The 14,297-nt window shown below is 42.5% G+C and overlaps 1 protein-coding gene across 2 annotated transcripts in view; it reads left to right on the top strand.

The window, feature by feature from the left end:
* LOC148023220 (uncharacterized) overlaps positions 1 to 14,297 on the top strand; it is a 255,169-nt gene that overhangs the window by 53,618 nt on the left and 187,254 nt on the right. For both annotated transcript variants that reach the window (XM_087696235.1, XM_087696234.1), the window contains exon 2: positions 8,791 to 8,892. In XM_087696235.1, the coding sequence (XP_087552361.1) occupies positions 8,791 to 8,892 (102 nt within the window). The remainder of the gene's footprint in view (positions 1 to 8,790; positions 8,893 to 14,297) is intronic.

Genomic DNA, 14,297 nt, shown 5'->3' with positions numbered 1-14,297 from the left:
TCTATGCAGGAACACAGGCTATGCATTATTCGGGTATGCTCATGATTGTACATGCCAAATATCAGCCGGTTCTTATTAAAAATGATGTTCATGGCCGCTTTTTGGTGGTCGAAATCTTATTCGAAGGGGAAATCCTATGGTTACTTGGCCTCTATGCTCCGAATGATTCGTTATCTCGCCAGGAGCTTTGGCAGACTTTGCAGACCTCCTTGTCACTTGGCAGACGCGGCTTCTTCATGGGGGATTTCAATATGTGTGTTGATTCTTCCCAGTCTACATCGGAGCACTCGGTCATGGATGCGCCGGAAAGTCGTATGTGGCACGACTTGGCTCTTGCTGTTCTTAAGCAAGATCTTTGGTCCTGGCTACACCCGTCTTCTCCAGGCTTTACTTTCCATTCGGCCCAGTATGCCACAACATGGTCGCGGTTGGACCGCATATATATCATGCAGGATGATGATTTTCTGCCTGAGATGCTCAAAATAAAAGTGTTGCAGCAATATGTCTTGTCGGACCATTTCCCTCTGCAGTTCGAGTTCCTTGCCCAACCCATTGCCCCCTTCAAGCAATTTCTGGAGAGACTCCCTTTGCGTTTCAACTCCTCCTACTTAAAGCATACAATTTTTCAGGGCTATATGCAGCAAATGCTTGACAGATTCTCCTTGGACTTTTCCTCTCAGGGCACTGCCTCATTTGACAGATTGCTCTCTAATGTGCAGCGGGTTGCTCGGCAATATGGGATCTATCATGCCTCTCTTTGTCGGCGCCGTCGACAGGCAGCGGAGGACCTGCTGCTTTTGGTTCGCTCTTTGCTGATGGACACTCCGGATGATGCATTTCTGCTTGCACTGGCCTTGCGGGTGGCCGATCTTGTTAAAGAATTCCAGTTAAAATCGTATCAGCAGGCCAAATTGCAAAATCTTGTTAGAGAGCAATCTGTCAAATGAGAGCGGGTTGCTCGGCAATATGGGATCTATCATGCCTCTCTTTGTCGGCGCCGTCGACAGGCAGCGGAGGACCTGCTGCTTTTGGTTCGCTCTTTGCTGATGGACACTCCGGATGATGCATTTCTGCTTGCACTGGCCTTGCGGGTGGCCGATCTTGTTAAAGAATTCCAGTTAAAATCGTATCAGCAGGCCAAATTGCAACATCTAACAGAGACTTTGCAAGATAGTGCATGCCAGACCCACAAGTTCTTTCGAGCCCTCCATGCCTCTCCTGCTCGAGAGAATTTGACCAGACTCGAGGATGCACAAGGCCACCTTATCCTGGATCCACAGACTATTGTGCATATGTGCAGGAATTACTTCCGTGATCTTCTCGGTTCCGCTTCTCCTCCTTCCGCCCAAATTACTCAGGCCCGTTCGGTCTTTTATGACCTGGTCCGTAATCAGTTACCCCAGGACATGCAAGCTACTCTGGAGTCAGATATTGGTGAAGCAGAGGTTATGGATGTCTTGTTACACTTGCCCAAAGATAAAAGTCCGGGTTGGGATGGTCTCACCAATGAGTTCTTTGAAGCTTTCGCTACCCAACTGGCGAAACCATTGCAGGCTCTGTTTCAGCAGGTGTGGGAAACGGGGATCATGCCTCCCTCATGGAAACAAGGACTTATTAAACTACTTCCAAAAGTTCCTTCGCCATCTAAGTTGACACACTGGCGCCCCATTTCTTTGATGGGTTCCATGTACAAAATTTTTTCCAAAGTAATGGCCAATCGGCTCCATAAGCATCTCCTTGCCCTTGTGCACCCTCTCCAGTACGGTTTCATTAAGGGCCGAAATATTCTACACAATGTTTTGAATGCCCAATTGGCCATTGATTATGCCCGGCATTCTAATCAGGAGGTGGTGTTGATTCAACTGGACCTGGAAAAGGCTTTTGACTATCTGGACTGGTCTTTTGTTGCTGACCTTATGTCTGCTATGGGCTTTGGTGCTCGGATGTCTCGTCTGATCTACACCATTAGTGCTGCGGCGTCTTCGAGAGTCATGCTGAACGGAGGTGTTACTGAGCCATTTGCCCTTGCGCGTTCTGTCAGACAGGGGTGCCCTTTGAGCCCTTTATTCTTTGCCCTTGCGACACATCCAGTTCTTTCCATGTTATCACGTATGGCCGCCTCTTCCCAGTTGGCCGGACTGTCGCTTCCTACAGGGCAACATTTCATTAGCCAATCCCTGGCGGATGATACTTTTATGATTTTGCATGCGGACAAGGATAACCTTCGAAAAGCATTGGATGTTTGGGGTCTCTTTGGCCAGGCGTCAGGCCTTCGTATCAATCCGCTCAAATCAGCCATTCTAAGTTGCACGGAGTCGGACTTGCAGTCCTTGGACTGGCAAGGTCTGGTTGTTCCTCGAGGTTCCATTGTCAGGCATCTTGGATACCCATTGGGGGTTGATGTTCCCCCAAAGCAGTTTTTGCAGTGGATTTCTCAGAAGATGATGGCCAAGTTTATGTACTGGAAGTCTCAGGCCTGGCCTTTTCATGTCCGCCTCAAAGTAGCCCAGATAATTATGCTGCCAATGATCACATATTTCTTGCCATTATTGCCCTGGACTCCTACGACTCTGAATGCTCTCACTCAGTCTATTCGCTTCATGCTCTGGAAGAAGGACTCGTTGAAGGCAGGTATTTCCTGGATCTCGTGGTCGCATGTGTGCACCCCCAAAAGCATGGGTGGCGGAGCTATTTTAGATGCCCAAACTCACATGCAGGCACTCCGTTGGTCCCTTTTCCGCGCCATGTGTTCGGATGATCATCATCCGTGGGTCGCTATCGCCCGTTCTTTCCTTGAGGGTCATGGGCTTCGGCATGGCAATACCCGACTCCGGAGTTCTTGGTGGCACGTTCTTAATGCGGATTCGCGGTTTTCCAGTTCTTCTTCATCGCTGCTTACTCATTTGGTGTGTTCCTGGAAACACGTCCTTCGAAAGGCTCAGTGGCACCCAACGGAGGATCGCCTGGCTACTAACTCTTTTCAATTGGAATTACTGGCAGTCTCGCGTCTACTTTCGTGGGAAGGTAAACATGAGCTTAGATCACAATTCAACCGGATGGCACGGTTGGGCTTGTCTTCAGTTGCGGATGCCACCCTCGCCAGTCGCAATGTGCTTATCTCCTTTCTTACTGCTAGGAGGATTTTCCGGATCCCTCGTGGATATAGGCCTTTATGGGAACAGCTCGTGACGGTGCTCCAGAACAGACAACCCTTTCCTGCTCTTGCTTTGGATCATCCCTGGTAGGATTGGGACCTACAAGGCCGGCTGCCTTTGAGCAAAGCTTCTGCTAATCAAGTGTATCATCTCCTGATTAAAGACAATCAATGGCTAGTTACTAAAGCGAACGCTTTATGGGGATTGCGTAAATCTCGCTCCTGGTGGAGGGTCACTGTGATGGAGGGCTGGGTCAACAAGACGCCCTTTAAATATAAAGTCTTTCTTTGGAGAGTGATCATTGGGGGTCTTCCGCTTGCTTCGGCTCTTTCCAAGCGACGAATCTCCAATGGCACCTGTTTCTTTTGCACCACTACTATGGAAACCGCTCGCCACCGATTTATTTCCTGCCCCGTCGCTAAGAAGGTCTGGTTATTTTTGTCGGCCGTTTGGCAAGGGGTGGTTGGTATTACACTGCGCCCCTTTGATTGGGTTTTGGGCCAGCCCAAATACCCTTCTCCTGCTCAGCCACACATGAAGCTCATGTATCACTTTCTTCGATACTGGGGCTGTTGGCATAACTGGACCATTCGGAATGCTTTTCTGTTTGACTCAGCCCATAATGTTCACCGACATATTGTGAGGCTTAAGGGCCTCTTGTATTGGCAGTTAGCTCTTCTCCATCGTTCTGATTTGCTCTCTACGGAGGACTTCCGTCCTTGGCATATGGCAATTTCCTCCGCACCCTTGCCATGAAATTGTAACTTGTAGTGCTTAGCACCTCGTCGCATGATGACTTGTGTCGTCATGTATCTTGTAATCAAGTAATCTTGTATTTTTTTTTTTCGTAATTAATACAATTACCTTTTACGAAAAAAGAGAGAGAGAGGAGAGAGATTCAATTATCTTAACGAAAAAAAAAGAGAGGACACTACTAAGTTTAATCGCATGGCTCGTTTGGGGTTGTAGACAGTCCATGATGGTGTTATTCCTTGGCAGCCCCATCTTTATTCTTTTCGGTGTATTCATGAGCACTTTCAGGTGCCTTGTGGCTATCATGACATTTGGTTGTCCATATAGGATAAGCTTCAGAGGTTCTTTCCTTTGCTTGCTTTACAACCTTCGTCTCCTTGGTGAGATTGGATGTTTGTGCTTCCTGATGATTTTGAGAAAAGGTCAGCTAATCAAATCTATCATCAAATGGTCGAGGTCAAGAGATGGATCATAGGAAAGGCTAATAAATTATGGCATATTCGGGATAGTAAAAAGAAGTGGCAAGAAAGACCCCTCCAACTCTAAAAGTTTAAGGTTCCTTATTAGGGGAAAGTATTCATGTAGAGGTTGCTTATTGGCGATCTTCCAACTGGGGATGTGTTGCGTGCTCGCAAGATCTCCCGTGGTCGTTGTATATTTTGCACTACATGTGATGAGACATTGCTTCATCTCTTTGTCTCTTGCCCTGTTGCTCGACAGATTCGGAGTTTTGTTTCCCGTGTGTGGTTCTCAGCGACTCAACAGTGGATTTCAGCCCGTTCGTGGATTATGGGAAGGATGACTTCTATGTCTGCTTTGCAATCAAATTATTCTTGCCTCTTTCATTTCCTTAGAATAGCTCGCGTATCCATGGTCATGTGGCCCGTGTTTGTGGTTTAGTGTTATGGCGGTTCTCCTCTATGGTTTCAACTGATCTGGTTCTTCCAGACTTTGTTGCTTCTTAGCTGGATATTGTTTGCTCCACACTAGCTGTCCTTTTTGTGTGATATTTGTGTGTGAGTCTTGGTGATTTGTGTCTGCTCTTTTTTCTTAGCCGACTTGATGGTACGATGTAAATATTGCTACTTAATTCAATTATCTTCATGAAAAAAAAAGAGAGGACACTAGGGTTTCAGCTGATCTAGTTCTTCCTGACATTGCTGCTCCTTGCTAGATATTGTTCGCTCCACACTAGCTGTCCTTTCTGTGTGATATTTGTGTGTTAGAGTCTTGGTAGCCTTTCTCTCTGATTTGTGTTTGTTTTGTTTTTCTTAGCTGCCCTGATGGTCTGATGTAAATATTGCTACTTAATTCAATTATCTTTACGAAGAGAGAGAGAGAGAGAGAGAGAGAGAGAGAGAGAGTGAGAGAGAGAGAGAGGACAAACCATAGGTACAAAAGCTGGGATGGGCTTCTTAATGAGCTGTTTTCAGCCCATGTTGAGCAGCTTAAGGACCCATTAACTCGCCGGTGTTAGCAAGTGTGGAATTCTGGTATGATGCCTTTAGAATGGAACTTTCCGGTCATTCGGTTGTTTCCCAAGGTTCCCTCTCCCACCTCTTTGAAACAATGGAGAGCCATTTCTGTTATGGGTTCTTCATATAAAATCTTCTCTAAAATCATTGCCAACAGATTGCAAAAAGCATTTCAGCACCTGGTTCATCCACGTCAATACAGTTTCATTAAAGGTCGGAATATAATGCACAACATTTTGAATGTTTAACTGGGAATTGATTATGCCAAAGCTTTAGGTCAGTAGGTTGTTATGCTTCAGCTTGATATTGAGAAGGCATTTGATCATGTTAGCTGGTCTTTTTTGCGGCAACTAATGTCCACCATGGGATTTGGTCCTCGCATGATTTCTCTTGTTGATGCCATTAGTCAGGGTGCTGTGGCTCGTACTGCACTTAATGGAGGGATCACGGATGAAATTGCCTTATCTCGGTCTCTTTGGCAAGGTTGCCCTCTCAGCCCTTTGTTGTTTGCTTTAGTCACTCACTCGATGCTCTCATTTTTGGATAGGTTGGCTGATTGGGGCAAGATAGTTGGCTTGTCTCTTCCCAGTGGTACCCAACTTGTGGGTTAATCTTTGGCAGATGATTCTTTTATGTTCCTTAAGGCTGATCGCACTAATGTTAATCGGGCAATGGTGGCATGGAATCTTTTTGCTATGGCATCAGGACTTTATATTAATACTCAGAAATCTACACTACTCTGTTGTACGGAGAATGATTTGCAGGCCTTGGGCTGGCATGGAATTGTGATTTCAAAAGGAAATATAACCAGACACTTGGGTTATCCTATTGGTGTGGATGTAGCTCCCCATGCCTGGCTAGATTGGATGTCTTCTTGGATTCATGATCGGTTCATGTACTAGAAATCTCAAGGCTGGCGTCTTCATGTCAAACTTAAAGTTGTTCATGCATCATGATCAGTATGATATCGTTTTTTCTGCCATTGCTTCCTTGGACTAAGAAGTCTCTTTTGGAACTGGTTCGGCCTATCCGATTCATGTTGTGGAAAAAGAAAGGAAATCGTTTGGGACAAGTATGCATTTCGTGGCAACATGTGACTATTCCTAAAAGGATGGGGGTTGTAGCTTTATTGGATGTTAATTTGCATATGACTGCTTTGAGGCTAGCCCTTTTGCAGGCATTGTGCGTACAAAGTCATCCTTGGTCAAATATTGCCAAAATTTTTCATAGAAAGAATTGGCATCTCTCATTGTAGCATGGTTGTTCATACTTCTTGGTGGCATGTGCTTAATTTCACGAGGCCTATTAAGGTCTCCTAGTCTTTTCTCCTTTCTCATTTGATTGCATCATGATAGGAGATGTTATGTTTTGCAGTTTGGCGCCCTCCAGATATTTGTAAGGAGGAGAATTTGCTGCAAGAAGTACTAGCTACCTCTAGGTTGTTGGATTGGCTTGATAAAGATTTGCAATGGGATAAGTTTAATCGGACGGCTCGTTTAGGGTTGTAGACAATCCTTGATAGTGTCATTCCTGGCAACCTCGTCTTTATTCTTTCCGTCGTATTCATCATCACTTTTGGGTGCCTCGTGGATATCATAACATTTGGTAGTCCATACAGGCCAAGCTTCATAGGTTTTCTCCTTTGCATGCATTATAGCCATTGTCTCCATGGCGTGATTGGATGTTTGTGCTTCTTGATGATTTCGAGAAGAGGTTAGCTAATTAGATATATCATCAGATGGTGGAGGCCAAGAGATGGGTCACTGGAAAGGTTAATAAATTATGGCATATTCGGGATAGCAAAAAAAAGTGGCAGGAAAGATTCATCCGGCTTTGGAAGTCTAAGGTTCCGTATCAGGGTTAAGTGTTTATGTGGAGGTTGCTTATTGGGGGTCTTCCAACTGGGGATGTGCTCCGTGCCCGAAAGATCTCTACTGGTTGTTATGTATTTTGCACTACATGTGATGAGACATTGCTTCATCTCTTTGTCTCTTGCCTTGTTGCTCGATAGATTTGGAGTTTTGTTTCCTACGTGTGGTTCTCGGCGACTCAGCACAACCGGATATCGGATCGTTAGTGGATTATGGGAAAGATGTCCTCTATGTCTTCTTTGCATTCAGATTATTCCTACCTTTTCCATTTCTTTAGATGGACAGTCCTATGGCATATTTGGCATACTCGGAATGCCTTTATTTTTGATTCAGTATCGGGCATCCATGGTCATGTGGCCCATGTTCATGGTTTAGTGCTATGGTAGATCTCTTCTATGATGTCAGCTGACCTGGTTCTTCCTGACATTTCTGCTCCCTGGTTGGATATTGTTCGCTCTACTCCAGCTATCCTTTTTGTGTGATTTTTTTGTGTTAAAGTCTTGGTAGACTTTCATCTGTTTTCTTTGCTGACCTGATGGTCTGATGTAAATATTTACTACTTAATTCAATTATCTTCACAAAAAAAAAAAGTGCGTGAACCAAATACAATGGGGCTGATTTACTACAAATCAGAAACTACCGTGTTTGAAACCCTAATTTTTGCATACTTTGGGCAGTAAGGTGAGATATCCCTAATGCTTATGAATCTCATGATGTCCTCATAAAGTGATGCATATGGGGACCTCTCTCTAGTGGCACATCTAGAGTATGTTGAGGGGAAAGTAACATACTGCAATATAGACATCCTTAGGTCTATTTGTATGTACTCTTAGCCACATGTATCTTGTTGAAACCAGTTTTCCTTCCGTAGAAAGGGTGGTAATGACTTGATCAAGCACTAATTACAGCAAACATCAAAATCACATAAATGAAAATGCAAATGTTGCCAATCAATCTTGGACAAAATTGGCACCCATATCTGAAATTTTACTGGTTTGGGTCCATTAGATTTGTTCATATGTATAACATATTTCTTTTTCGTACAGCATTGAAGAACATATCATGGATGTTTGCAATGACATTATAGTCTTTTGAATCCTTTCACATGTCTCTCATTTGCATCAATACTGCTAGTCCTTGGTGTTGATAAGACAACAGTTCTGGTTTGTTTGGTCTTTTGTTCATGTCAAAGATGTGGAATACCAAGGATGGCTTATTAACAATTTTATTTAGCTGTAGAGTATAACTGCTAGGAATTGTAATGCATTTCTGTTCTTATTTTTAGTTCTTTTGTGCCACAAAGTCTGTAAGGTAGTTCTATTTGGAGTTCATGTGTGACTGCTAGCAATCTGTTTCATTGGTGACCTGTAGTTCCTGGGACAGATATAATTGGAAATCATCATTTGTGTTCTTTGTTATAGTTCTTTCATGCCACAAAAAATGTTTTTATTCACAGAATATGTCTTATTTACGCTTGGTTTTCAAGTTTCAGGAGACGAAGTTACATTTTTTTTCTTTATTCAAATTTTCTTACAGTTGAAGGGTACAAAAGACGGGGAAGTCAAGCAAAGCTTGCCAATTCATGTGTCCAAAAATACTCTTTATAGAACCAAACTGAAAAATGAGATGATTGAAAATGTAAGAGTTCCTTGTTGTTCTCCATGTATTGATTGTGCATCATAGAAAGTCAAAAGCATTGTGATTCTATTGCTCACATGTAAGAAAAATTTCAAGATTTGTTTTTTGAATACAGAGATATTTATTTTATTTACATTTACATCACAGGTCACCAGTATGGCTCTTCTCAACACACACGCCCCCTCCCACGTGTTATAGACCACTCCTAGAGTCCCAAGTTACAAGGAAGCTATTCAAGGAACCAGCCTAGAAGCACCAAGTTTACCTTTCTCCATCTTCTAGTGTATCCTTTGGCAGTTTGTAGCCTTTGAGGCATCTTGTCTCTCCTCTCTTTAAGGAGAATGAAAGGTTGCGTCTTCAAAAAGAAAAGGTCATGTCTTCTTTCAAATAGAAGAAATGCTTCTCCACAGTTCCTCATCCTCTCTTTGAGTCTACTCAAAACTGGCCTTATAGGGAGCGAATCATGTGTAGTTGTACCTGTTGGAGATGTGTACCACTACAATCGCCTTCTTGCATATGGTTTTTGCATACATGCAAGATATAGTGCTACCTATTATTATCTCGTAGCTCTAACTTTGTGCTCTCAACCACTATCTTGTGGTAATTCTAATCGCCAAGCTTCTTGGAAAGTCCTGCTATTCTAGTGGATAGTGTGAACTAGAGCCAAGGGGCGATCTCATATATGATGTCTATCAGCCTATGTGCAGTGGCCACACAAGAAACAACTTGAAGGGAAGTAAAATGGCTTCAGCCAACTATTACATAATAAAACTAAGAAAACAACACAAAAATGCAAAACACAAAGCTCAAAATGCAAAATTCAAAACTCAAATGTTTCTTGCTTAAACAAACCATGTGACATTATTGTGGATTGAAGATACATCAAGCTTGTCATGCTTGTTGGGTTGCGTGTGTATTGAAGCAAAAGCAACACAAAAATGCAAAAGGCAAAATCTAAAAGCTCAAATCTCAACTGTTCTTACTTAAACCATGTATCAATATTGTAGCTGCAACTTTCTTATTATGGAGGATTGATCATGTGAGCATTGAGGGAAAAAAGTTCACTCAAAAAATACAAAACACAAAGTAGTATTTTGTTGTGAGGCTGAAGCACTAGAGTCTTGTTCCACAGCTAGGGTAACAGTTTGGGTCATAGCCAAAGGATGTGACTTTGTGGATTCCACCTCAAGATTGGAAGTAGTAACTTTTGATTTAGTGGATTGGTCAATTTTGACAGCCAAAAAAGACTGCACTTGGATTTGCTGACTAATGGGAATTGGTTTTTGAATTTCTAGATTTATTCTTGATAACAGTCCTGAAGGGAGGTTGTTGATCTTGTGATGTTTTCTTAGCTTTTCCTTGTGGATTCTTTTTAATGAAGTGAGTAGCTGCACTAGGTTGCTGCTGCTGGATTGTCTATTTTGGCATCATCTACCATATAAGAAGAGTCACCTTTGCGACATATGCCAGAGATGTGGTCCCAAACCAGCTTTAGTCAATCACAAGCCTCTCTTAACACGGCCTCTAGACAGTTGACTTTTGGGAATTGGGGTCTAGATTTTTTGGGACCCATAACTCTGGCTGCCTCTTCCTTAGGAAGCAAATACATTCTGGTGTCAACAGACTATGCCACTAACTGGGCTGAACCCTCTGTGGCTTGAGACAACATGGCAATTGCAGTTGCAAAGTTCTCCATCTTGAGTTGCTTTCCTATCCTATTTCGTACCCTATAGACTTCCCTTTGGTGTATATTCTGTTTGTTTTGGAAGTCCCTAACAGGGCTGTTTTGTATACTGTACTCTGCCCTTGGGAATTTGGGATAGAGGTTGGTGCTTCATCCATGAGACCATCACTATTCTCCTGTCTAGATACAAAATCTTTCACAGAAGATTTTGTGGGTAACCAGGCTGAGTGCATGAACAAGGTTTCGTGCAAATTGTTGCTAAAGAGTCTCTGTAGCTTCTTTATGGCTTGGAACCAAGCCTTGATTGGCACATTGTGGGCTTAACTTACCATTTAAGGTGCCTCTTTGCTGCAATTAGTCTTTTCTTGATCACTATATTTTTCGGCAGTACATGCTTGTGATCAGGGAGTTGTTGCTTATTGGTTTTTCAGCAAAATTTACAGAAACTCACTGGTTAATATGGGATTTATAATGCGTCTCCTCAGATGTGAAATTTGCAATTTTTCCAAATGTTGGTGGCTGGATTGCATGGTATGAGGCAACTGGGGCTTGCCTTGCTTGACTTAGATATTTTATTGGTTGATTAGATAGGTAGCTAGATATCCAGTATCTTTGGTATAACCTTACATTCAGTATAGGCTGTTTACTGGATCCGAAGCCCTTATTGATCATAACTGTAGGCATAATGAGTTCTATGGTCTATTTGCAACAAAAATATGCTTGGAAAAGTGTTGTTCAATTGAAAGATTCCTATGATGTGATAGTCACAGATTCTTCAGTTTGAGTTTTGTATATGGATTTCTATAGGGATCTTCTTGGTCCAACAGAAGTGTTATCGCATGATGGCATTGCAACTTGACAATGCCTGCTCAATTTGGTTCGCAATCAAGCCTGTGATGATTGGGCTTTTAAGTTAGATTTTGATACTAAAGAGAGAGAGATGGGTACTGTTTTAGTGCATCTTTTGTGAGATAAGAGCTTGATTGGGATGGCATCACTTATGAGTTCACCAAATATGCAGATGACTTGAAGACCCCTATTGTAGAGATCTGTCAAGAGGAATGGAGGGCTGGTTGTATGCTGGATGATTGGAAAATTGGGATTATTTGTCTTTTGCCTAGATCCCACCCCCCATTGATTTAAGTTTGGGGTGTCCTATTTCCTTAATGGGTGCGGAAACCAGCCTTCCTTTGGACAGTATGGTCGATGACCTGATCTAACTTACAGCAAGCATAAAACTCATAAAAACTGAAATGAAAACTTAGCCACTTAAATCTTGAGCAGGCGACACCCAAATGGCACCAACAATTGGCATCCCTTCCATTGTTTCTTTAGATCATATTGCCCTAGTTTGAAGTACAGAGATATAGGGGTGTCCTATTTCCTTAATGGGTGCGGAAACCAGCCTTCCTTTGGACAGTGTGGTAGATGACCTGATCTAACTTACAGCGAGCATAAAATTCACAAAAACTGAAATGAAAACTTAGCCACTTAAATCTTGGGCAGGCGACACCCAAATGGCACCAACAATTGGCATCCCTTCCAGTGTTTCTTTAGATCATATTACCCTAGTTTGAAGTATAGAGATATAGGCTGATTCTTCAAATCCAATACAACGGGCTGTCACAGATGACCAGCAGCCACCAGAATCAGTTTGCCTTTGGTCTTCAAGCTCTTGCATGTGGTCCCAATCAAATGGGAATGGGCAAACCCTTTAGACCAGCTGTAATTTCTTCAATCACACCTGCTACTGTAATCGCTGGACCTTCAATCGATGGGCATGGTCTTCGAGGTGGCTGAGAAACCCTAATTTTTGCTGTAAAATAAGATTTTAACAGAAAATGTCTACGCTGTCCACCTTCAATGGCTGTGAAAATCTGAGAATGGCTGAGAGAATGTTGGGAAAGGTGAGAAATGGCTGAAGGGAGAAATTTTTGATTTTGGTCACCAGAAATGGCTCAAACCAGCTGCTGCCCCTGCTGGAACAGTCCAATCAGTTGTTGCCAACACATATAGGAGCTTGAAATGCTGTTGCCTGCTGGTTGGCAGCCTCCTGGGGTTGTCATGAGCTTCTTGGAGCCTCCTGATCAGCTGGTGCCTGATTTTAGGCAGGCTCTGGTGGCTGGTCTCTCTCTCAGCTGCTGCTCTCTACCTTTAGAATGGCTCCCCACAGCCTTAATGAACCCCAAACAGCCTTCCCTCAGTTTGTATGGCAGCTTCTCTCACAAACTGCCAAGTGGCACAACTTCCAAAGTGAAACCCAACCTCTAGAATTAATTTTCAGCAATTAATAAATTGCTTAAAATTAATTGTCCTCTTGTCCTTGCCCATTAATTGGCTTATACTCATCCACATTTAACATGCTGAGCCCTTTTGAACTTGAAAGTTGTTTAAACTTTCATTTGGCCTTATTCTAACATTAAATGTTTAATTCTTGGCTAGGCCACATGACACCATGGGTCATTTTTAAAGGCCCAGCTAATGCTCTAGGCCAAAATTGACACTAGGCACACACAAGTACCTCTTCAACATAGCTTGTGACAACTTTTGCCAATGTGCTCCAATGCAATTTTTTATGTTTTGGATTGTCACCGTGTCCCAAAAATAACTTGCAATTCACATGTGCAGCTTTCATATGCACAATTTAATAATGCCAAAGCTAACAATTAAACATACACGTCCTTGTGATAGGTGCTACATATAATATATTTATTGAGCTTTGGCCAATAGATTGAGGTTTTGGTATATGCATTATATTATCTTTACTGTTTGGATGGGCATTGACTATGGTAAGCGTTTAAATGAAAAAGTGGTAGTGCTTTACTTGGATGTAGGAAAAGCATACAATCATTTTTGGTTGAGCTTATGCAAGCTATGGGTTTCTGATCTCAAATGTTAAAGGTGTTTCATGCTATTTTCTCGGATTATGCTGAAGGGTGGGGTTATTAATCCCATCGTCTTGACATGTGCTTTGAGGCAAGGATGTCTATTAAGCTAGGCATTGTTCATTATTGTTACTTATCTCATGTTTTCTCTGTTGGAAAAATTGGCACTTGATGGCCAAATTATGGACGTGAAACTTTAATAGTGGGCAATTAGTAGGTAAGATTTTGTTTCCTTTTCCCTTTCTAGGGCTGTTGGCATAATTGGATTACTTGGAATGCTTTTGTTTTGATTTCACGTCTTGTTTTCAAAGACACCTTGCTAAGCTGAAAGGTCTCCTACATTGATTGTGGATCTCATTCAGCACACTGATCTTCTTTTCAGGAATAACTTGGTCCCGACATTTTTTGTTGCTTCTTTGCCATGACTTTTGTCTTCTTTAGTCACGTAACTTTTTGTAATCTTGTAGTCATTTGATATGATACTCATTACTCATTACTCATTATTAGTGATCAAGCTCCTAACTCATTTGATTGCCTCTTGGCAAGAGATTCTTCAGTTTACAGTTTGGCATCCTATTGATCTCCAAAAGGAGGCTAATTTCTTATAGATAGAAGTGTTGGCAACTTCTAGGTTGCTTGATTGGCCAAATAAAGAATTACAGAGAGATAAATTTAATCGGATGGCTAGATTGGGGCTACAAACAGTACATGATGTTGTCATTCCTAGGTAGTCGTGTCTTTATTCTTTCCGTCACATACACCAATACTTTCGGGTGCCTAGAGGCTATAGCTAGATTTGGTCAACCTTGTAGGATCGGCTTTAGAGTTATAATCCA

This window comes from Lygodium microphyllum, chromosome 16 (assembly GCF_053477565.2).
Source record: "Lygodium microphyllum isolate KBCC chromosome 16, Lygodium_microphyllum_v1.1.10, whole genome shotgun sequence".
Classification (NCBI taxonomy): domain Eukaryota; kingdom Viridiplantae; phylum Streptophyta; class Polypodiopsida; order Schizaeales; family Lygodiaceae; genus Lygodium; species Lygodium microphyllum.
Note: the sequence above shows the minus strand (reverse complement) of the source record. Positions and strands in the feature narration are given on the sequence as shown.